Source organism: Rhinoraja longicauda, chromosome 9, assembly GCF_053455715.1.
Source record: "Rhinoraja longicauda isolate Sanriku21f chromosome 9, sRhiLon1.1, whole genome shotgun sequence".
NCBI classification, from domain to species: domain Eukaryota; kingdom Metazoa; phylum Chordata; class Chondrichthyes; order Rajiformes; family Arhynchobatidae; genus Rhinoraja; species Rhinoraja longicauda.
Window position 1 is genome coordinate 36,853,698 of NC_135961.1, and position 25,875 is coordinate 36,879,572.

Genomic DNA, 25,875 nt, shown 5'->3' on the forward strand with positions numbered 1-25,875 from the left:
GACGAGGCATACAAACAGTAAAATTAATCAGGACAGTGAAACTAGTCGGCGAACTCGGGTGGGGGAGTGACAGTGCGAGAGACAGAGAGAGGGAAAGCTAGGGTTACTTGAAGTTAGCAAAATCAATATTCATGTTGCTGGGTTGTAAGCTGCCCAAGAGAAATATGAGGTGCTGTTCCTCCAACTTGCGTTGGGCCTACAAATGTGCGTGTCGGAGTGTGGGAGGAAACTGGAGCATCCGGAAAAAATCCATGTGGTCGCAAGGAGAACATACAATCTCCGTACAGACAGTACCCGTAGTCAGGATCAAACCAGGGCGCTGTAAGGCAGCAACTCTATCGCTGCACCACTGTGCCATCCTCAAATTGTGTTGGATAGAAGTCAGGTTTGAACTGTCAAAGGTAGACACAAAATGCTGGAGTAACTCAGCGGGTCAGGCAGCATCTCGGGAAAGAAGGAATGGGTGACGTTTCGGGTCAAGACCCTTCTTTCACCCATTCCTTCTCTCCTGAGATGCTGCCTGACCCGCTGAGTTACTCCAGCGTTTCGTGTCTACCTTCGATTTAAACCAGCATCTGCAGTTTTTTTCCTAGGTTTAAACTGTCTGTGTGCTTGGCATGGACACTGTGGGTCGAAGGGCCTAGTCCTGTGCTGTACTGTGTTATATGTTCTATTGCAAACACAATGATAAATTGAGCCCCATATAGATGCTGCAATACTGTAGCTAAATCATATAATGAAACCACATAAACCACAAGATTCAAATCACACCCAACTGGATTCACTTCACACCCACCTATACAAAAATGAAAACAAACAGCCTGTTTAAGATAAAACTGGGAGGAAATACCACTCCTGGCAACACCCAAAGCACGTCAGCAACCCATCCTTGCAGTCTGTGACATTTCACCATTAGTTTTCCAAAGCCGATATTTAGGTTTAGGTTCATTATTGTGCCCTGAACCAAGGTACAGTGAAAAGCTTTCTTCTTTCTTCAAATCAGAAAATACGATATATAAATATAATCAACTTAAACTCAAGTATAATGGATAGAGCATAGGGGAATATACAGAGTGCAGAATAGAGTTCTCATTAATTTAGTTTGGTTTAGTTTAGAGATACAGCATGGAAACAGACCCTTCAGCCGACCAGCGATCACCTGTGGACTAGTTCGATCCTATGCACTGGGGACAATTTACAGAGGCCAATTAACCTACAACCTGCAGGTCTTTGGAATGTGGGAGGAAGCGGAACACCCGGAGAAAACCCACATGGTCACAGGGAGAACATACAAACTCTGTACAGATAGCACTCATAGTCAAAATCAAACCCAGGTCTCTAGCGCTGTAAGGTAGCAAGTCCACCACTGTGACTCCTAGCATTATAGTGCATCAGTTCCATAGGCAAAGTCCAATGTCCTCAATGGAGTTGAGGTGAATTGGACAGTACCCTAGCTTATGGAAAGACCATTCGGAAGCATGAAAACAGATTGCAAGAAGCTGTTCTCGAGTCTGGTGGTGCTCGCTTTCAAGCTTCTGTATCTTCTGCCGGACAGGAGCAGGGAGAAGACGGAATGTCTAGGCTGGGACAAGTCTTTGATTATGTTGGCTGCTTTTTCGAGGCAGCGTGAAGTGTAGATGGAGTCAATGGGGGGTTTCTGAATGGTGTTATGGACTGGGCTACATCTACAACTCTGTAACTTACTGTATACTGAAAAACTGTTCTGGCGTTTGGCCCTCATCTCTCTAAACCCTTCCTATCCATGTACCTGCCCGATTAATTGCCGTTATAGAATCTGCCTCAACCACCTCCTCCTTCCATACATTCTGTAACTTTGTTGGCGCCAGAAATGTGGCGACTCTGATTGTATGACTTTATGGGGTTGTACGCAAAAAAGGAATTTCACTGGATGTAAGTACATGTGAAAACAAAGTATCATTGAATATACTCACCACCCTCTGACCCCTCAGGTTCCTATTAAATCTTTCCCCGCTCACAACCCTATGTCCTCTGGTCTTGATTCACCTACACTGGGTAAAAGTCTTTGTATATTTTCCCTATCTATTCCCCTCAAGATTTTATATCTCTAAGATCACCCCTCATTCTCCTGCACTCAAAGAAATAAAGTCCTAGCCTACCCAACCTCTCCCTATAGCGCAGGAGCTAAAGTCCTGGCAACATCCTCGAAAATCTTCTCTGCACTCTTTCCAGTTGAATGACATCCTTCCTACAGCATTAGGAAATCTGTAGCACAGGAAGAGCTGAGAATTGTGTTGGGACTTACGTAGATCTTGTCCTTGCTGTAACGTACTCGGATGTTGTTCAGGAGCGTAGCTTCATTTAAGTACATAAGGCCACCTGAAAGTAATTGGACAAGGAAACCAATGAGTCAAGCCAACGAAGACAACATGTTGGAGTAACTCAGGCAGCATCGCTGAAAAATGTGAAGCGGTGACGTTTTAGGTCGGGGCCCATCGTCAGACTGATTGTAAGGGATGGGGAAAGAAAGCTGGAAGAGAGGAGGGGCAGGACAAAGCATGTACAAAAGAACTGCAGATGCTGGTTTAAATTGAAGTTCGACACAAAATGCTGGAGTAACAGGCAACATCTCTGGAGAGAAGGAATGGGTGACGTTTCAGGTCAAGACTCTTCTTCAGGACAAAGCATGGCAGGCAATAGCTGAACAAAGGCAAGGGGCGGACGGTTGGACAGAGATTTTTTAAAAAGGTGTAATTCTGCAGGATTAAAGTGTTGCAAATTGTGAAGTCAGAGGAAGGAATGTAGGTGGAGGGGAAGGGAGAGGGGAGAAATAGGTGTGAGTCCAGGTGGGACACAGGGAAGGGGGGGAGAAATAGGTGTGAGTCCAGGTGGGACACAGGGAAGGGGGGGAGGAGGAAGAGGGGGGGTGGGGGAAGTTGGAAGATAGGGAGGGGAAGAAAAGGGAGCGGTTGCTAGAGGTTACCTAAAATTGGAGAATACAATTTTCACACCATAGAGTTATAAGCTACCCAAGTGGAATATGAGATGCTGTTCCTCCAGTTTGCGTGTGGCCTCACTCTGGTAATGGCGGCCCTGGACACAAAAGTCAGTGTGGGAATGGGAAACGTAGTTACGATGGTTGGCAACCAGGAGATCCAGCAGGCCTTGGCGGACTGAATGCAAGTGATCGGCAATCAAGCAGATGGAGCACCTGCAGTACAGCAGATGTCAGCTCTGCCTCTTGGCCAGTGAAGATCAGTAACTAGAAATCAAAGCCTGAGCAGTCGTCTCGAAGGAACCAGTACCTGCATCACATGCACTCAAACAAACAAGGGGACACAAGGTACTGGAGTAATGTAGCAGATTGGGCAGCATCTCTGGAGAACATGGATGGGCAACACTTTGGGTCGGGCCCCTTCTTCAGACTCCACAAAGTGTTGGAGCAACTCAGTGGGTCAGGCAGCTTCACTGTAAAACATGGATAGGTGACGTTTCATGTCAGGATAGGTTTAGAGGGATATGTGCCAAATACAGGCAGGTGGGATTAGTGTTGATGGCACATGTTGGTCGGTGTAGGCAAGTTGGGCCGATGGGCCTGTTTTCATGCTGAATGACTCTAAAGAATCCTTCAAGTGCAGACAGGCTGCATAACAAAACCCATTCTGCACTGGACTGGAACCAAAGCAACTCCTTACGAAGTGGACATTAAAACACGTCACTGGTAAACACATACCTGACTCAGGCTGTGAATTATACATAAATCATTCTTTGCTTCAACTTATAAACAAGATGCCATATTTTGCATGGGAAGCTTACAACTCATGTGTACAAACTTTGAATTCTCTCATTTCAAGTAACTTAGAGACATGGAGTCATTCAGCATGGAAACTGGCCTTTCGACCCACATTTCCCACACCAACCAACATGCTTCAGCTACACTAGTCCCACATGCCTGCTTTTGGCCCAAACCCCTCTAAACCTACCATAATCATGTACCTGTCGAAATGTTTCTAAAAACATTGCAATAGTACCTCCAACATCTACAAACTCTCCCCGCCCCCTTTTCTCGCCCCCCCCCCCCCCCCCCTTCCTCCACCCTAGTGGTTTAACCAGTTTTGTAATCTACAACTATTTATCTTTCTTGGGATCACACATTACCTAGCCAACAATTGGCCAAATGGCCTATCAGGGAACCACTCTTCCCAAGGTCTTTTGTTGTCCTGGTATTTTCTTGCCTCTAGTTCTTCCCCACCCTGCCACTTTCAGTCTGAAGAAGGGTCCCGACCCGATACGGCACCTATCCATTTTCTCCAGAGATGCTGCCTGTCCCGTTGAGTTTGTCCAGTACTTTGTGTCCATCTTTAGTATAAAATAGCATCTGCAGTTCCTTCTTATTACGGCAAGATTCCTCATTCTTCCAGTTTTTCCACATTCTTGGAGGGCATCTACAACACACGATGCCTCAGAAAAGCCACCAGCATTCACAAAGACTCTTCACACCCCTGCAACAGTCTGTTCGAACTCCTTCCATCGGGCAGACGATACAAGGCCTTCTACGCCCGCACCTCCAGACTCAGGAACAGCTTCATCCCCAGGGCCATAGCTGCTATGAACCGGTCCTGCTGAGCCGGATGGCCACAACGCATAGATCAACTTGCACTTTACCCTGTCTAAAAACTGTTACAATTGTTTCGTTTCGTTGGGTTGCTGTTAATTACTTAAATTATTGCATCGTATGGGAGGCGCATCCCCAATCTCGTTGTACCCCTGGGTACAATGACAATAAAGATATATTGTATTGTATTGTATTCAGTTATACGCTGGCACAGAGAAGTGTTTCCAGACATTCCTTCCATTCTGAAGTCCTTAAGTAACTCTCTGAAAGTGGTGATAAATAGATGACGCCACTTATTTGGCTCATGTAAATAATGTCATTACCGCAAGATTATCCACTCTGCATCTAGGAACCAATTTGGCTTCTCTCAGAGTCAACGCAATAGACAGGAGGGAAAAGAAAAATCATGTCATACCATCATCAGCAGTAAACGTGATAAAATGCCAGTGATTAACAAAAGAGTAGACTCCAACCATGTTAAAGCCATTAGAACCTGACTCTGACAGTTGTGAACATAAACAGAACAGTGCCTCGGAGCGCAGGAGGATGAAGGGCGATCTTATTGAGGTGTATAAAATCATGAGGGGAATAGTTCTTGATTCCTCTCCTCTGGGTAAAAGACTATGCGTTCATGAATTCATAGTCTTTTACCCAGAGTAGTACGTGCATAGTCTTGTACCCAGAGTGGAGGAATCAAGAACCAGAGGACATAAGTTCAAGGTGAGAGGGGAAAGATTTAATAGGAACGAATAGAATCGGAGGGTGGTGGGTGTGTGGGACGAGCTGCTAGAAGAGGTAGTTGAGGCAGCTATTATAACAACACTTAAAATACATTTCACCAGGTACAAGGACAGGAAAGGTTTAGAGGGATATGGGCCAAACTTGCCAGTGATTTTGACATGCAAGAGAGAAAGAGAATGGAGGCACCAAGTTCAAAACCAGGGTAAGAGTTCACTTCAGATTATAAACAATTTTATGGAGCGGCAATCTGGGGATTAAATTAGAATTCCCCGTAGAAGAAGAAGCTTATTAAGTGGTTTCAGTTTGAGGAGAAAGTCTTTGAACTGTTAATGACAACATGACTAATAAGGTGAATCAATTGTTAGTGAGGTGTGAGAGAGTGCGCTTCAGGAAGGGTTTTCAGGCAGGTGTGTCTCCTGCATGTTATTAGAACTAGGAAGGTCATTGGTGTTGTGTAATTGTACAAAGGTTTACTAAATATTGCGCACTGGGTTAAGAGTTCAAAGTAGGTGCTCGAAGTAGGTGCAAATCCTTGCTGTATTGAAGATAGAACAGTACAGCACAGGAACATGCCCTTCAGACCACAATGTCCCACAACAGGACAGAGATTTAACGGGAAAGATTTAATAGGAACCCAAGGGGTCATTTGTTTTTTTACTCAAAGGGTGGTGGGTGTATGCAACGAGTTGCCGAAGGAGGTAGTATCATAACATTTAACAGAGAGTGAGAGAATCAGGCAGAAAGAGCAGGGGTGGGAACGGGCGTGGGCTGGAAGATGAGCTGGCGTGTAGGATAGGTTCAATATGTCCTTCACCTTTCACAGGCATTCAAGCAATCAAGTACTTGGTACTAGGTCGAGTACCAGAATCGATGTGATTATGACCGGGCAATTTAACGTTGACGTTCATTAATGGACAATATTAGGATTATTTAAAGGACCCCTGCTTAAACTTTGTGTCCCGGGGTCCTTTGCATCTGCTTGGTGGTGCCGGAGGTTGGACGGGCCCGCGGTGAGTGCTGGAGGTCAGTCGAGGACTCACCACCGAGAACAAACCGGTGTTGGGGAGCGACGGAAAACAATGAGGAACCCTGCGTGGGGGGGCGCTAAGAGAACAATGAGGAACCCGGCGTGGGAGGCCGCTGAGAGAACAATGAGGAACCCGGCGTGGGAGGCCGCTGAGAGAACAACGAGGAACCCGGCGTGGGAGGCCACTGAGAGAACAACGAGGGATCATTGGGACTACACTGATCGGTGTCCTATACGTGGTGACTCTTTGCATACTTTGCGTATGGTATACAAAACAAAGAATTTCACTGTGACACGTCAGATGTGATAATGAGGTATAATTCATTCATTCATTTGGACAGGTACATGGATGGGATGGGTTTGGAGGGTTATGGGTCAGGCATGGGCAGGTGGGATTAGTGTAGATGGGGCATTTTGGTCGGTGTAGGCAGGTTATGCTGAAGAGCTTGTTTCCGCGCTGCATAAATATGACTATTACTCTCATGTCCATGCCAAACATGATGCCAAGTTAAACTAATCTCCTCTGCCTGTACATGATCCATATCCCTCCATTACCTGCATATCCCTGTGCCTATCTAAAAGCCTCCTAAACATCACTATTATGTCTGCCTGCACCATTTCCCCAGCCTATGCATTCCAAGCACCCAATACTGTAAAATAAATTGTCCCACACATCTCAGAATAAGGAAACAGGTCCTTTGATCCCTTGCCCATACCGACCAAGATACCCCATCTACACTAGTCCCAACTTGCCCATACCGACCAAGATGCCCCATCTACACTAGTCCTAACTTGCCCATACCAACCAAGATGCCCCATCTACACTAGTCCCAACTTGCCCATGCCGACCAAGATGCCCCATCTACATGAATCCTAACTTGCCCATACCGACCAAGATGCCCAATCTACATGAGTCCCAACTTGCCCATACCGACCAAGATGCCCAATCTACATGAGTCCCAACTTGCCCATACTGACCAACATGCCCCATCTACACGAGTCCCAACTTGCCTACTGACCAACATGCCCCATCTACACAAGTCCCAACTTGCCCATACTGACCAACATGCCCCATCTACACAAGTCCCAACTCCTTTGAACTTTGCTCCCCTCACGCTAAAGCTATGCCCAAATGCTTAGTGAACCATTTTAGACTGCTGGAACGAGCCCGTATTAATCCCACACCCAGAGGCACATGTTCTACTCACAGTTATCCTCCACATCCTTTTTACTGTCCTCTTCTGCAGAAAAAACTTGATTGACAGAAGCTAGGAAGGTCTGGGGTGGAAAAAAAAATGAGCGTGTCAATTCATTGCAACATAAAAATGGAAGCTTTCAGAAATGAGATAATATTGCCATAAACAATACGATCCAGGGACAACAGGAAATGTGATCGCCAGTTGTCCCTTCTTGTGGTTATTGTTTTTCACAAATTATTTACAATGTGCTTATATTTAAAATTCAAATTGGCTTTAGGTTTATCATCACGTGTACAAATGTACAGCAAAAAGCTTTGTTTTGCATTCTATCCGAACTGATCAGATAATATTATACATACAATCAAATCAAACTCAAGTACAGTAGAAAAGTCCACAGACCAGCGCAATGTGAAGACCACTACTGCATCACTCCCCTGTCAACTCACCAAACATATCCTCCCACCCCCACTCCCCAATGGAAGTCTGTGGATCTCAAATTGGATTAGATTTCAGTTTATTATTGTCATCTGTACCGAGATACAGTGAAAAGCATTGTTTTGCTTCCTTTCCAAACAGACGATATAATACTGTACAAAGATACAATCAGTTCAAACTCAAGTACATCAGATAGTGTGGCACATAAGGGCGGCACAGTGGCGCAGCGATAGAGTTGCTGCCTTACAGCACCAGAGACCCGGGTTTGATCCTGACTACGGGTGCTGCCTGTACGGAGTTTGTACATTCTCCTTGTGGCCGCATCTCCGGGTGCTCCGGCTTCCTTCCACACTGCAAAGACTTCATTACAATTGTCCCTAGTGTGTAGGATGGTGTCAGCATACGAGGTGATCGCTGGTCGTTGTGGACTTGGTGGGCCGAAGTGCCCGTTTCCGCACTGTATCTCCAAAATCGAAAAATCAAAACCATTAAAACAAAGATAGAGCAAAGGAGAAGATACCTAGTGCAAAATATAGTTCTAAGCATTGTGGTGCATCAGTTCCATAGACAAAGTCCAACGTCTGCAAAGGGGTAGGAGTGAATCACACAGTACCCAAGCTTATGGAAGGACCGTTCAGAAGCTTGATAATTGAGGGGAAGAAGCTGCCCCCTGAGTCTGGTGGTGTCCCCCTCTGCCAGACGGGAGCAGGGAAAAGGAGGAATGACCAGGGTGGGACGTCTTTGGCCACTTTTCCGAGGCAACGTGAGGTGTGAATGGAGTCAACTGAAGCAATCCAGCCACTGTGGTTCTCTGGAGGACCTCAGGGACTGCTGGGCGTCAGTGGGCACCGTGTGCTCCCTCTCCAGGCTCAGCTACAGCCTTTCAATCTGCACAACTAGGGGGAGGGGGTCTGGAAGGAGAGGTGAACGGGTGCGGTGAGGCAGCAGGGGGTCAAGACAAGAGTCGAGAGTGTTTCATTGTTATATGTCCCGGAAAGGACAAGGAAATTCTTTCTTGCAGCAACACGACAGAATATGTCAAATTAGTGAGTGTGTGTGTGCATGCGTGTCAATATATATATATATCCACACACACACATACATACACATATAAAAACAAACAAAAAACTATAATAGCGCAAAAAGACAAAACCAATGCCCCAAGTCTATGTAGTTCAGAACGTATTTGGAGGTTGTGTTAAATAGCCTGACGGCTGAATTAAGTTGTCCCTGAACGCTACAGTTTCCAGGCTCCTGTAAGTTTTAAGGTTCTTTTTCAGGTAAATGATGAATCACTGCTGGACGGAGGATGTGATGCAACACCCAGAAAATGCCACCTTGAATTCTAGACCTCCGCCATCCCCGCTGGGGATTCAGCTAGGACACAGAGCTGTGGAGAGGCCAGCCCGTCAGCACAACTCCAAGACACAAAGCAATCCGGCCCTCTAGTCCAATTCCTGTCTCCCCCAAGTTCCTGGTGCCATGGGAGAAAGAGCAAGTGGACCACAAGACATGGCTTGACTTATATTTTCCATGTTAAGAAGGACCTCTGCACCCTAATTACAAATTAGGCATGAATGTTGGCACAAGGAACGACAAATACTGGAATCTTGCGAAGAAAACACAAAGTGCTGGAATAACTCAGCAGGTCAGGCATCTGGAAAGAGTGCAGAGAAAATGTACGAGGATGTTGCCACGACTCAAGGGTTTTAGCTATAGGGATAGGCTGAGCAGGTTTGGACTCTATTCCTTGGAGCGCAGGAGAATGAGGGGTGATGTGGTAGAGGTGCACAAAATCATGACGAACAGTCTCTTGCCCAGAGTAGGGGAATCGAGAACCAGAGGACATGCGTTTAAGGTAAGGGGGAAAATATTTAACAGGAACTCGAGGGATAACTATTTTACACAAAGGGTGGTGGGTGTATGCAATGAGCTGCCGGAAGAGGTAGTTGAGGTAGGCAGAATCGCAATGTTTAAGAAACAATTGAACATGTACATCAATAGGACAGGTTTAGAGGGATATGGGCCAAGCACAGGCAGGTGGGACTAGTGTAGATGGGACATGTTGGTCTGACAATAGACAATGGGTGCAGGAGGAGGCCATTCGGCCCTTCGAGCCAGCACCGCCATTCAATGTGATCATGGCTGATCATTCTCAATCAGTACCCCGTTCCTGCCTTCTCCCCATACCCCCTTGACTCCGCTATCCTTAACAGCTCTATCCAGCTCTCTCTTGAATGCATTCAGAGAATTGGCCTCCACTGCCTTCTGAGGCAGAGAATTCCACAGATTCACAACTCTCAGACTGAAAAAGTTTTTCGTCATCTCAGTTCTAAATGGCCTACCCCTTATTCGTAAACTGTGGCCCCTTGTTCTGGACTCCCCCAACATTGGGAACATGTTTCCTGCCTCTAACATGTCTAACCCCTTAATAATCTTATACGATAAGATCTCCTCTCATCCTTCTAAATTCCAGTGTATACAAGCCTAGTCGCTCCAGTCTTTCAACATATGATAGAGGGCAAGTTGGGGTGAAGGGCCTGTTTCCACACTGTAGGACTCTCGCTGACTTGCCAGGTTTTGTCCCACCCCCACCTCTCTTCCAACTTTCTCCCCTGTCTAAAGAAGGGTCCCGACCTGAAAGGTCACCTATCCGCGGTCTCCTGAGACACTGCCTCATCCGTTGAGTTACTCCAGCATTTTGTGTTCCTTGCAAGATTCCAGCATCTGTAGATCCTTGTGCCAACATTCATGGGGTTTTATCCAAATATTTAACCAAGTGAATTTTGCATTCCTATGTGGAATCTGTTCATTGATTTAATTTGGCATGGACAATTTGTGAATGAACAAAACTTGAACTGGAAATTGTGTAAATTGTACCTGGCAGCCTTACAAAGATGAGCAGCTCCATTCAGCACATCCAAGACTTGATGATGTGCTCAGCATCAACTGAACAAAGACCTTATTTTTAAAAAGTTACATACCTAAAATGGCAATGTGAATTTCCTTCCTTATTTGGTCTATTTTTTAACTGTTCGGATGTCTACATTAAAATTGCCTTCAGTTAGTAGACATAGTTATATAGCATGGAAACAGGTCCTTCGGTCTTGCCCACACCGACCAACATGCTCCATCTACACTAGTCTGACCTGCCTGCGTTTGGTCCATCTATATACTAAAACTCTTGTTTGTTTGTTCCTGAACTACAGCCAAAGCGGTACACGATAGCGCGCCAATTTTAGACCCACCTTACTCACCGTCGTCCCTTTGGTGCTAATGGAAGAAGTTTCATTGAAATTGGTGTAATATTTTAAAAGTTATTCACATTTTAAAATTTAAATCGATCTCCTAGGGAGGGAGGGAGGGAGGGAGGGAGGGGGAGGGAGCGAAAGGGAGGGGGGATAAGGGAGGTTGAGGGGGATGGAGTGGGGGGGGGAAGGGGAGGGGAGGAAGGGGAGGGGAGGGGAAGGGGGGAGGGAGGGGGAGGGGAGGGGGAAGGGAGGGGGAAGGGAGGGGGGAGGGGGAGGGAGGGAGGGGAGGTGGGGGGAAGGGCAGGGGGAGCAGGGGGGAGTGGGGGGGCAGGGGGGAGTGGGGGAGGAGAGGGTGCTGCACCAATGCAGGTTTGGTCTAGTATCCCTCTAAACCTATCCTATCTATGTGCCTGTCTAAACGTTTCTTAAATATTGCAATAGTACTTGCCTCCATTACTTCCTCCAGCAGCTTGTTCCACACACCTACCACCCTATTTGTCCCCCCAGGTTCCTATTAAATCTTTCCCCCCTCACCTTCAACCTCTGCCTCTGGTTCTCGATTCCACTACTCTGGGCAAGATATACTCTGCGTCTACCTGATCTATTCCTCTCATGATTTTGTACACCTCTGTAAGATCATCCCTCACCCTCCTGCGCTCCCAGGAATAAAGTCCCAGCCTGCTCAACCTCTCCCTGTAGCTCAGGCCCTCGAGTACTGGTAACATCCCTGTAAACCTTCTGTGAACCCTTTCCAGCTTGACAACATATTTCCTATAAGATGGTGTCCAGAACTGAACATAATACTCTAGATGCGGCCTCACCAACGTCTTATACAACTGCAACATGACCTAACTTCTATACTCAATTACCTTGTTTTTTAAATATCATGTACTTAAAATGGCAATGGGAATTTCCTTCTTTATTTTTTTTAATTGTTGGGATCTCTACATTAAAATTGTCTTCAGTTAGTAACTCTGCTAAAAGATTTATGAAAGATCTCTGTTATTCTGTAGCTAAATCGGTATGTTTATGACCGATAGTTGGCATGAGGAAGCTGGATCTCATTGTTGTACTGAGGGAGAAAAATCCCTGCTAATTAGGTTCCATGTTTCAATCTATGCCAAGTTGCATAAATTCACCATTTGTGTCCAATGTTCTTCTGTGAAGATTTATCTTCACAACCTTAGGGAAGCACAGTGGCGCAACTGGTAGAGCTGCTGCCTCACAGCGCCAGAGACCCAACCATGTCTATGTGGAGTTTGCATGTTCTCCCTGTGACCGCATGGGTTTCCACCGGTTTCCTCCCACATCCCAAAGACGCGCAGGTTTGCAGATTGATTGGTTGTCATGCACTCAGTGGACCGAAGGACCTGTTTCCACGCTGCATCTCTAAAGTAAAGTCTAAAGTCAACAGTAGGGTGACCAAATCTGAACACATAATGATGCCAAATAGAGATACAAAATGCTGGAGTAACAGCAGGTTAGGAGCATTGCTGGAGAACATGGATAGGTGAAGTTTCGGGTCGGAACCCTTCCTCAGATTCCAAATGTGGCCTCACCACGTCTCGTACAACTTATGTGAAAAAACACAGCTAAACACGACTTGCTTGTCAAACACTGCATCGTGTCAACAGCTCTAAAAACAACTGAAGGTTTGCCTCATAATAAGGGAAAACAATAGCCGGGTACGTATGTTGCTGAGTTGTACAACCAATTCTCAGGAGTGAGGCAGTGTGTTTGATCAGAGAAGTCATCTGTGAGTTACCTTGGGCAGTAAACAACTTGTATTTCCGTGCAGTACCCACTCCAGCCATAAAATGCCCTTTCCTAAAATATTTTTAAGGTTCCATTATCCAGTAGACAGGTGAACCAACCTCTCAATTTGCAATAATACACTGAAAAGCAAACTTGAAAGCTATCTTGTGCAGTTAATTCAATGTCTACGGAGAGGTTTTCCTGAAACTTGAAAGCGTGCACTACCAGACTCGCGAACAACTTCTTCCCCTCTGTTACAGTCATAGAGCCTCTAAACAGTCTTTCCATAACATAGGGTACTATCCGATTCACCTCTCCCTCATTGCGGACATTGGACTTTATCTGGAACATGCACTACGATGCTGAGAACTATATTCTGCACTCTGTATCTTCCCCTCTGCACTAGTTTAACTTAATGGTATCTAGGTATAGTATATCCGATCCAAACAGATCAGATACACCATACATAGATACAACAAGTCAAACTCAAGTGTAAAGGAGAAGATACAGTGCAGAATCGAGTTCTCAGCATTATCCAACCAGATTGCACACAAAACAAAGCTTTCACTGTACCTCAGTACATGTGACGAGAATAAACCTAAACCCACTGACAGGTCAAACAAACGAATGCATTGCCAATGTTGTCTTTATATCTGAGAGACAAGGCCCAAATTGTTCTCAGGTTTGAATAGTTTAATTGCAAAAGAAATAAATCAAGAATCGCCACATACTAAAACAGATTTTCTCCCCTCAATCAAAAAAAAGCAGAGAAATTACTTTAACATGGATCGTGTGGTGATGTCCTTTACGAAAGTTTCATGTACATAGGTAAAGGAACATAGAACAGTACGGCACAAGAACAGGCCCTTCGGCCCACACTGTACATGCTGAACATGATGCCAAGACCAACCCTTATCTATCTGTATATAGTACAGACCCCTCCATTCTCTGCATATCCATGTGCCTATCCTAAAGTCTCTTAAATATTGCTATTGTATCTGCCTCCACGACCACCTCCGGCATTGCGTTTCAGGCATTCACTACGCTCTGTAAAAATCTTGTCCCGCACATCTCTTTTAAACCTTGCCCCTCTCACTTTAATGCTATGTCCTCTAGTCTTTGATTTTTCTATCCTAGAGAAAAGGTTCCGACTCTCTACCCCATCTATGCCTATCATAATTTTAATATGCTTCTATCAGGTCTCCCCGCAACCTCCTTCATTCCAGAGAAAACACTCCAAGTCAGTCCGACCTCTCCCTGCAGCTGAAACACTCTAATCGAGGAATTGTTCTGGTAAAACATCTACATTTTGTAGATGTATCACTTTCCAAATAATAAAGCTTTTTCCTTTGAGAACTGATTTGTACTGGGTTTTCACTGTATAAATACTCTTAAAACCACCTCCCTCCACCAATTCCCCCAAAGATTCACCTAACAAGCTAATTTGTTCTTGTGTTTCCTGCACCTGCACTGGGGGAAAAAAAAGTACCCTGGAGGAAACTCAATCATTGAAATCACGATCACTGTATGAAGCTTTTTCTCTCACATCGTACAAACAGAATAAATGAAGATAAACTCTTGTGACTTAAGCCTTAACAAGCAAGGAACCGGCATTTGTTGAAACTATATTCAGATAAATATTTGGCAGAGAATTCAAAAATGATTCAAGATTCTAACACGTAAAGATGGCAAACACAACCTGACCAACTTTAGGATGAATTTAACTTTTTAAATAAATATATAAAATGTGTATGATAATTTTAAAATATATTAGTTATATATTCAATATCTTTTATAAATTATCTCAGTCATGGAGACATCCAACGTGGAAACAGGCCCATCGGCCCAACTTGCCCACACCGACCAACATGCCCCATCTACACTAATCCTACCTTGCCTGCGATTGGCCCATATCCCTTTTAAACCTGAACTATTCATGTACCTGTCTAAATCTTTCTTAAATGTTGCAATACTATCTTCCTCAACTACTACCTCCAACAGCTGATCCATACACCGACCATCCTTTGTGTAAAGGTACCCCTCAGGTTGCTATTAAATCTTTCCCCCGTCACCTCAAACTTATGCCCTCTGATTCTCGATTCCCCTTTTCTAGGCAAGAGACTATGCAATTACCTAATCTATTCCTCTCACGATTTTATACAGTTCTTTACGATCACACCTCATCCTCCTACACTCGAAGGAATAGAGTCCTAGCCTGCTCAACTACTCCCTGTAGCTCAGGCCATCGAGTCCTGGTAACATCCTAGTAAATCTTGTCTGCACTTTTTCCAGCTTGGGAGTTTGCAATTTAAATTCATGTACATGATGGATGCGTAAATAAGCAGGGAATGAAGGGATAAGGACTATGTGCAAATAATTTTTAATCTAAGTATCACTCCGCTGATTGGTTAGTATACAACAAAAAGCTTTTCACTGTACCTCGGTACACGTGACAATAAACTAAACTAAACTTATACTGAAGAAACAAAGATGCGGGTTTACAAAAAAAGGACACAAAGTGCTGGAGTAACTCAACGGGTCAGGCAGCATTTCTAGAGAACATGAAGAGGTGTCATTTCAGGTTGGGACCCTTCAGACCACCTTCAGTCACCACATGAAGCATTTTCTCCTCAAAGTAGAATAGAAGATAAACTCTTGCTGCTTAACCCTTAACAAGCAGCGACCAGCAGGTGGGTTTCTTTGCCTTTAAAGGTCCCCAGTGAATCTCAAAATGGTTTGAGCCAATGAGTGCCATCCAACAAAGCAGTTGGCTTCTCAAACATTGAACAAAACTGAACGACCAGAACACTTGCTTTCGCTTAGTTATAGAGATGCAGCATGGAAACAGGGCCTTCAGCCCACCAAATCCATGCCGACAAGCAATCAGACAGTCTGAAAAAAGGGACCTGAAACGTCACCTATCCATGTTCTTCAGAGATGCTGCCTGATCCACTGAGTTACTCCAGCACTTAGTGCGCTTTAAAAAAAATGTAGACTTCGCCCATAGTCATTTATTTTCTGCACTCCACAGCTATGAATGTGAAGTGTCATCTCCTGTGGAAGTGTGGACAGTGCCTTGGCCGGTGCGAGCTGACCTTGTCCCATTGCAGGATGAACGAGTTGTAATCTCCATCTATCACTGAGCCGAAGATAATACTCTTATTTCAAGTAATCTTATGTTGATTACCCTCTCACACGCTGCTTCAGCAAAGAGCAGCCCACACAAAATAAGTGAAATCATGCAAAGATTAAGTGGGAGTCAGGAATTTTGACTGCATCATTTAACTAATAACTCTGAGAACATCATTACAGAACACTTCTGTTCAGGGTGACCTTTCCCCATCTCAAAACACAACTCAGTCAACATTTACATTAACATAACATTTTCAGAGCTGTGGAATTTAAATGAAACCTGCTAACAATTTTGTTCAATAAATATTGCACGTGGGCAGTTTTTAAAGAGTTCAAGGCATAGATCGGGTAGACGTTCATAACTTTTTTTCAGGATGGAAAAAGCAAATACTAGAGGGCATAGCTTCAGGGTGAGAGGAGCAAAGTTTACAAGAGATGCGCAGGGATTTTCTTTTTACAGAGGGTGGTGGATGCCTGAAACGTGCTGCTGGGAGTGGTGGTGGAGGCAGATACGATAGTGGCATTCAAGAGACTTTTGGATAAGCATTTGGATATGCAGGGAATGGAGGGATATGGATTTTGTATTGACATGGCATCGATAGGGTAGACAGTCAGACCCTTTTCCCCAGGGTGAAAATGTCCACACTAGAGAGCAAAGCTGTAGGGTGAGAGGGGGAAAGTTTAATGGAGATGTGCGGGGCAAGTCCTTTATTAACACAGAGTGTTGGGGGGCTAGAATGCACGACCAGGAGTGGTGGTGGAGGCAGATGTTGCGCTAAAGAGGAAATGCAGGCAAATAAGAATTGGTCTTGGCATCATGTTTGGCACAGACATTGTGGGCCGAAGGACCTGTTCTTGTGCTGTTATGTTCTATGTTCACAGACAAGTACAGGTCAGGAAGAGGCCCGTCTGTGCCATACATGATGCCAAGTTAAACTAATCTCAGACACAACGTGCTGGCTGGGGTAACTCAGCGGGTCAGGAAGTAAACAAAAATGTGTTGGAAGAAACTTCAGATGCCGGTTTACACCGAAGATAGATGCAAAATGCTGTAGTAACTCGGCAGGTCAGGCAGCATCTCTGGAGAAAAGGAATAGCTGACGTTTCCAGTCCAGCCTGAGAATCAGGGGAGAGGGAGACTAGAAGAATGAAAAGGTACAGAACATATCAGAGATGGCAGCGATGACCATCTTCAGGTCAGGAAGTAACACTGGAGAAAATGGATAGGTGACGTTTCAGGTCGGGACCCTTCTTCAGACTGATCTCATCTGCCTGCATGTGATTTATATCCCTCCATTCCCTGCTTAAAGGTCTCATATGTAAACCAAAGGCATTCATCGGTAAACACTGGAAGCATAATTGTCTTCTGCACAATACTATGAGCAGTGAGCGGTCCCTATTGTAACGTAACACCAGATTATGTGTAGGAAGGAATTGCAGATGCTGGTTTAAACCGAAGATAGACACAAAATGCTGGAGTAACACAGGCAGCATCTCTGGAGAGAAGGAATGGATGATGTTCCGACCCAAAAGAGTCCGAAGAAGATCCTCGACCTGAAACGTCACCCATTCCTTCTCTCCAGAGGTGCTGCCTGTCCTGCTGAGTTACTCCAGCATTTTGTGTCTATCTTCGGTAAAACTGGATTATATCACTGCTCAAGAGGTGTTATATTTACTATGGTCACTGCTAGAAGGCAGGATGAAAAATAATGGATTCATGATAAATATTGTGAAATCTCAAATGTAAAATCTAATGTAATTTAAAGGAAGTTCAATGTTCCTCTGAAGTGATTGCAGCAAATATAAGGGCTGCATTAAAACCAGTATAGTCACATCAGAAGAATCACTTTTGATTCAGTATACCATCACGATATGGATGCATCACAAAGTACCAGAAAGGGGACAGTTTTTCAGAAAGAATGGGGTAAAAAGAGTTAAGTTTACCTATAAAAGGATAGGTAAAATTGTAAATGGTCCCTAGTGTGTTGGATTGTGCTAGTGTTTGGGTGATCGCCGGTCGACACGGACTCAGTGGGCAGAAGAGCCTGCTTCCGTGCTGTATCTCTAATGTCTAAAATCTGAAAAAAACTGCTGTCCTGATTGTGACTCGAAAAATCGACTGGGCCTCAGTCCACACAGATGCTGTATGACCCGCTAAGTTCCTCCAGCAGTTTCTTTCCTGCTGGAAGACAAACCAATATGCTACTCACCTTGTTCTTCTGATTCAACGGCTCAATAGTTAATGTGTCAACCCCAATGTCAACGATGGAACCCAACTGGAACCCATCCAGTGGGTGTGGAGCCCACACTGCCTTCCCATCCTCCATTTTGTTTTTTCAGAGACTTTCCACGATGCCCTTTTTGGAAACGAAAGAAAAAAAACATCAAGTTCAGACATTTCTTCTTTGTAAAAACATAGTACAAGATCTTGAGGGGAATAAATAGGGTAGAGTCTTTTACCCAGACTAGGGAAATCGAGAACCAAACGTCATAAGTTTAAGGTGAGGGGGGAAAGATTTAATGAGAACACGAGGGGCAACATTTTTTTACATACAAAGGGTGGTGAGTGTATGGAACGAGCTGCCGGAGGAGGTAGTTGAGGCATGTACTATCACAACGTTTAAGAAACATTTAGACAAGTACATGGATAGGATAGGTTTAGAGGAATATGGGCCAAACGCAGGCAGGTTTGCACTAGTGTAGATGGGGCATGTTGTGGGCAAGTTGGGCCAAAGGGCTTATTTTCATGGGATATATGGTTCCATGACTGCATAACATAAAATTCACAAAATACAGAGATGCTGCCTGACCCGCTGAGTGACTCCAGCACTTTGTGTTCATTCTCTTTTAGTTTGTCTCTTGGTTCTGAAGAGTCCTTAACCTAAAAGGTTAACTTCTTAGTGTAGGCAGGAACTGCAGATGCCGGTTTATACCAAAGATAGATAAAAAATGAAGTCAGCGGGTCTGAGTTACTCCAGCATTTTGTGCCTATCTTAGGTTGATTGTTTCCACAGATGCCGCGTGACCAAGTGAGTGTTTCCAGAATACTCAGATATTTCAGTTTTATAGCTCCTGCAGTTTTTTTCGATTCTCATTTGTCGTCACCTATCGCCCATTATTACTTCTTATCTCTCCCCTCTCAAGGTGATATTCTCTGCTTACATTCAATGTATCACAGTAATCCATTTTATCTGGCACGCTAATAGGTTAGTTTAGTTTACAGCATGGAAACTGGCCCTTCGGCCCATTGAGTCGGCATCAACTAGCGATCACCCTGCACACTAGCACTATCCTACAAAATTAGGGACAATTTATAGAAGCCAATTAACCTACAAACCTATACGTCTTTGGAATATGAGAGGAAACATGAGGACCCGAAGAAAGCCCACGTGGTCACATGGAGAACATACAAACTCCATACAGACAGCAGCCATAGTCAGGATTGAACCTGGGTCACTGGCGCTGTAAGGCAGCAACTCTACCGCTTCGCCACCATGCTGCCCATACAGATGATCTACATTTTAGAATGTAGAACGGAGAACTTCGAACAGTACAGCACAGGAACAGACCCAATGGCCCACAATGTCCATGCTAAACATGATGTCTAGTCAAACTATCTCATCTGCTTGCACATAATCCATATCCATCCACTCATCAGTCTGAAGAAGGGTCTCGACCCGAAACGTCACCCATTCCTTCTCTCCAGAGATGCTGCCTGTCCCGTTGAGTTACTCCAGCATTTTGTGCCTATCCATACCCCTCCCTTCCCTGCATATCCATGTGCCTATCCAAAAACCTCTTAAACACCACTATCCTATCTGCTTCCCCTGACACACCTCCTTAAAACTTTTCCCCTCTTACCTTAAAACCTTGCCTTCTAGTCTTTGACATTTCCACCCTGGAAATAAAGATTCTGACCGTCTACCCTATCCATGCCTCTCATAATTTTGTATACTGCTGTCAGGTCTCCTCTCAACCTTCGACACTCTGCATTGTTCTACGCTTAGTGACACAGAGAGGAACTCAAATTCTCATTGAAAGATTAAGCCACAAAAAACTGAACCATTGACATCATTACTGTCCATTTAGTTATTGGAAATGAAACAAAATCACATTAAATCTGAAGAACTATGTTGCTATGCTGAATTCAAATCAGATGTAAAAGAGTTATCTCCCAAGTGTATACCATGAAGGCCTACAGTAGGAAGCAGGCTGAAACAAGTCCTGAAACATCTGCAGCTCAATTCAAATCGTTCGTCTTGCACTCAAAACAAAACAACACAAATCAAACTTTCATGAGGTAACTTGAAAAATCGCATACTTTTGCAACTGTGAGAATTCCAATCAAGCTAGCATAAAATTCCAAATATAGAATGAAGGAACTGAATATGTTTAAGAAGGAACTGCAGGTGCTGGTTTAAACTGAAGATAGACACAATAAGCTAGAGTAACTCCACGGGACAGGCAGCATCTCTGCAAAGAAGGAATGGGTGACGTTTCGGGTTGAGAAGAAGGGTCTCGTGTTGCCTTATAATCCCCCGCCCCCTACCCTATCACAGACCCGCAAGCTCACTCCACGCAACAGCTGGCCTTTCTTTATTAGACAAAGGGTTCTTGTAGAAACAAGGAACTGCAGATGCTGGTTAAATGGACCCAAAGTGCTGGAGTAATCTCTGGAGAGCATGGATAGGCGACGTTTCAGGACCCTTCATCAGACTTACTGTAGAAAGGTGAAAAAAGCTGGAAAATAGAAGACGGAAGGGAATTGGGTTAATGTATGATGAGCGTTTAACTGCCCGGGGCCTGTACTCGCTGGTTTAGAAGGATGAGGGGGGACCTCATTGAAACTTATCGAATAGTTAATTCTGTGAATTCTAGTGAATTAGCAGAGGATGCAGAGGTTATTTCCACTAATGGGAGAGTCTAGAACCAGAGGGCAGAGCCTCAGGATAAAAGGGCAAACCTTGAGAAACGAGATGATGAGGAATTTCTTTAGTCAGATGGATATGAATCTGTGGAATTCATTGCCACAAACGGCTGTGGAGGCCGGTATTACGTATTTTTAAGGTGGAGATTGACAAATACTAGATTAGGAAGGTATAAAATGTTATGGGAAGAAGGCAGGAGAATGGGTTTGAAAGGGAAAGATAGACCAGCCATGACTGAATGGCGGAGTAGACCTGATGAGCCAAGTGGCCTAATTCTGCTCCAAAGATTAATGGACATGAAATGACTGAATCTTGCTCTCAATCTCAGTAAGAATAAGGAGCTGATTGTAAACTTTAAAAGGAGAAACTCAAGGATCCACAAATCTGTCATCATCGACAGGTTGAAGACGCAAGGAACGTCAGATGCTGGTGCACGACAAAAAAGATGCAAAGTGCTGGAGTAACTCAACGGTTCAGGCAGCATCTCTGGAGAACATGGATAGGTGACGTTTCAGGTGGGATCCTTCTTTAGACTCGTAGTATCACAGGGGTAAAGGCCAGTAAACAGGCGATGAAAGGAAAATGACAGTCTGAAGAAGGGTTGCCACCTGAAGCGTCACCTATCCACATTCTCCAGAGATGCTGTCTGACCCACTGAGTTACTCCAGCACGTTGTGTCTATTTTCACCAGTGGGTTGGCAGTGGAGAGAGTCAATGATTTCAAGTTCCTGGATGTGCATATCTCCATTGAGGAGATCTCATTTAAGAACTATCCTAAACCTAGCGCAATGATCTAATCAAATTAAAAAACCCACAATGGGTCTACTTCCTGAGCGTACGTATTAATTGACTCATACACAAAAAGCTGGAGCAACTCAGTGGGTCAGGCAGCATCTCTGGAGATTGTGTCTATCTTTGGTTTAAACCAGCATCTGCAGTTCCTTCCGACACATCTTATATGTAATACCCTGACCCATGAAAGCAAACATACCACATGCCTCCATTATCACTCTATCTACTTGTATTGCAACATTCAAGGAGTTATAAACTTGGATCCCTTATTTTCCTTTCATCATCACATTTCTGCAACTTAGTGCCTTAGAGTTAAAGTCATACAGTTTGGAAACAGGCCCTTTGGCCCAACCTTCCCATGCTGACCATGTTGCCCCATCTAAGCTATTGCCATTTGCCTGCATTTAGCCCATCTCTCTCTAAACATTCCTACCCATGTAACACCCATGCACACAGTACTCCAGGTGCGGTCTCACTAGGGCCCTGTACAACTGTAGAAGGACCTCTTTGCTCCTATACTCAACTCCTCTTGTTATGAAGGCCAACATTCCATTGGCTTTCTTCATTGCCTGCTGTACCTGCATGCATCCTTTCAGTGACTGATGCACTAGGACACCCAGATCTCATTGTACGTCCCCTTTTCCTAACTTGACACCATTCAGATAATAATCTGCCTTCCTATTCTTACCACCAAAGTGGATAACCTCACACTTATCCACATTAAACTGCATCTGCCATGCATCCGCCCACTCACACAGCCTGTCCAAGTCACCCAGCAACCTCATAGCATCTTCCTCACAGTTCACACTGCCACCCAGCTTTGTGTCATCTGCAAATTTGCTAATGTTACTTTTAATCCCTTCATCCAAGTCATTAATGTATATTGTAAATAGCTGTGGTCCCAGCACCGAGTCTTGCGGTACCCCACTAGTCATTGCCTGCCATTCTGAAAGGGACCCATTTATCCCCACTCTTTGCTTTCTGTCTGCCAACCATGTGCTCTAATTATGCCCACTAATCTCCTATGTGGGAGCTTGTGGAAGGCTTTCTGAAAGTCAAGGGACACTACATCCACCGGCTCTCCCCTGTCCATTTTCCTAGTTACATTCTCAACAAATTCCAGAAGATTAGTCAAGCATGATTTCCCCTTCGTAAATCCATGCTGACTTGGAACGATCCTGTTACTGCTATCCAAATGCTCCGCAATTTTGTCTTTTATAATTGACTCCAGCATCTTCCCCGCCACTGATGTCAGACTAACTGGTCTAAAATTTCCTGTTTGCTCTCTCCCTCCTTTCTTAAAAAGTGGGATAACATTAGCTACCCTCCAATCCACAGGAACTGATCCTGAATCTATAAAACATTGGAAAATGATCACCAATGCGTCCATGATTTCTAGAGCCACCTCCTTAAGTACCCTGGGATGCAGACCATCAGGCCCTGGGGATTTATCAGCCTTCAGTCCCATCAGTCTACCCAACACCATTTCCTGCCTAATGTGAATTTCCTTCAGTTCCTCTGTCACCCTAGGATCTCTGGCCACCAGAACATCTGGGAGATTGTTTGTATCTTCCATAGTGAAGACAGATCCAAAGTACCGGTTCAACTCGTCTGCCATTTCCTTATTCCCCGTAATAAATTCCCCTGCTTCTGTCTTCAAGGGACCCACATTTGCCTTAACTATTTTTTTCCTCTTCAAATATCTAAAGAAGCTTTTACTATCCTCCTTTATATTATTGGCTAGCTTACCTTCGTACCTCATCTTTTCTTCCCGTATTGCCTTTTTAGTTATTTTCTGTTGCTCTTTAAAAGAGTCCCAATCCTCTGGCTTCCCGCTCTTCTTTGCTATGTTATACTTATTCTCTTTTATTTTTATGCTGTCCTTGACTTCCCTTGACAGCCACGGGTGCCTCTTACTCCCCTTAGAATCTTTCCTCCTCTTTGGGATGAACTGATCCTGCAACTTCTGCATTATTCCCCTCTCACCTTGAACCTATGTCCTCTGGTTCATGATCGCCCTTCCTTGGGTAAAAGATTGTGCATTCCCCCTATCTATTCCCCTCATGATTTTATACACTGCTATAAGATCACCCCTCAGCCTCCTATGCTCCAAGGAATAGAGTGCTAGCCTGCCCAACCTCTCCCTGCAGCTCAGGCCCTCGAGTCCTGGCTACATCCTCTTAAATCATCTCTGCACTCTTTCTAGCCCAAATGGAAAAATAGTCAATGGGGAATAATGCCACAGCTGAGTGCCATGATGGCTGAGGCACATCTGCCAATATGCAGCTATAACATTTGTAGGGAGCAAGAACCCGGAACTTAAAGGTCACAGATATCTCAGGGGAACGCCAACAAGTTTCCACAAAAGTGCAATAAAAAAAGCTGCAACCCAAGTGCATGAAGAGCAGCAAACAGATTAAAGGTTTTGACGATGTCCATTTGGCTGCACTCTACTTTCGACTCGGAAACAGGCCCATCGGCTCACTGAGTCCACGGTCATAATCCTGTACAGTAACACTATCCTGCACACTAGGGACAATTCACAATTTTAACAAAGCCAATTAACCTACAAACATGTATGTCTTTGGGATGAGTGAGGAAACTGGAGCAACCAGAGAAACCCATGCGGTCACAGGGAAAACGTATAAACTCCACACAGACAGCACCCATAATCAGGGTCGAACCAGGGCCTCTGGCGCTGTAAGGCAGCGACTCAACCACTGTGCTGACCTATTGCCTTAAGATATTTAAGTATTTTATTTATATTTAAATATTTTAAAAATACCTTCACCTTTGTACCAAGATAAATTTGTTTATTGTTCAGTTTGGAGATGCAGCATGGAAACAGGCTCTTCAACCGGTCAAGTCCATGCTTACCATTGATAACCCATTCCCACCATTTTGATGTTATCCCACTTTCACATCCACTCCCTACACATTAGGGGCAATTGAAAGAAGCCAATTATTCTACAAACCAGCACAATTTTGGGATGTGGGAAGAAACCGGAGAACCCGGAGAAAACCCACATAGGTAACTGTGAGAACATGCAAACTCCACATACAGATGGCACCAGAGGTCAGGATTGAACCCGGGTCTCCGGCGCTGAGTGGCAGCGGCTCTACCAGCTTCGCCACTGCAGCCCACTACAAATAAACACCACAAACGTTCGAAGAATCAGATCACAGAATTGCAGAGCACAGAAGCAGCCCTGCAGTCCATCGGTGAAGATGCAGCCATTTCACCAGTCCTGCTCTTTCCCTTTCAGTGAATTACAGCTGGATATGCCCCCACCACCTTCAAGCAATGCTTTTGAATCTCAATAACGAGCTGTGTGAAAATAATGCTCACTTCCAGCACACCCCTCACCCAACCTCTCGCCAACATAACAGCACTGTGGCACAGCGGTCGAGTTGCTCTCTTACCAGAGACCCAGGTTCGATCCTGACTACCGCTACATGACTGTGCGAGTTTTCTCTGGATGCTCTGGTTTCCTCCCACACTCCAAAGGCGTACAGGTTCGTAGGTTAATTGGCTTTGGTAAAATCGTAAGTTGTCCTTAGTGTGTAGGTAGGATAGTGCTAGAAAACGGGGTGATCACCGGTCAGTGGGCCAGAGGGTCTGTTTCCGCGCTGTAGTTCTGATGCCTGTCTAAAATTACTTATTTTAGAAATAAGTGCACTTGTTTATTTTATTTTTACGAGTCTGGTGTTTTTTTGCTGGGGGGGTTAGGGCAGAACTGGCAAGGGTGCTTACGTGAGTGGTTTTTAAATAGAGCCAGCTTCTTTATTCATGTTTGTTGACCCAAGGAAAGTGGATGTTATCCAGCAAGCATTCCTTCCGGTATTGTGTTGTCAGTGTTGTGTACTCACTGCCAGGACAGTAGGCCATTATTTCCTAGCGGCTTGCCTTTGCTGTTTCCTGTGTGACTAATTTTGAACTATTCTACCCCTCTCCCACCCCCTTCTAAACTCCAAGTCGCACACTAGCTTTGCATTTCACTCCTCTTCTCTCCTTATCTGA

At 44.7% G+C, this 25,875-nt stretch overlaps 1 protein-coding gene across 5 annotated transcripts in view; it reads right to left on the reverse strand.

The window, feature by feature from the left end:
* The window catches only part of myo6a (myosin VIa), a 150,738-nt gene that overhangs the window by 75,031 nt on the left and 49,832 nt on the right, over nt 1-25,875 (reverse strand). For 4 of the 5 annotated variants that reach the window (XM_078405157.1, XM_078405156.1, XM_078405153.1 and 1 more), the window contains exons 2-4: nt 18,345-18,491; nt 7,571-7,640; nt 2,285-2,358 (exon numbers count right to left, since the gene is read on the reverse strand). In XM_078405157.1, coding sequence (XP_078261283.1) covers nt 2,285-2,358; nt 7,571-7,640; nt 18,345-18,461 — 261 coding nt within the window. In that variant the 5' untranslated portion in view covers nt 18,462-18,491. Of the gene's footprint in view, nt 1-2,284; nt 2,359-7,570; nt 7,641-18,344; nt 18,492-25,277; nt 25,451-25,875 lie in introns of those variants that run through there. The other variant, XM_078405154.1, reaches the window with a different exon arrangement.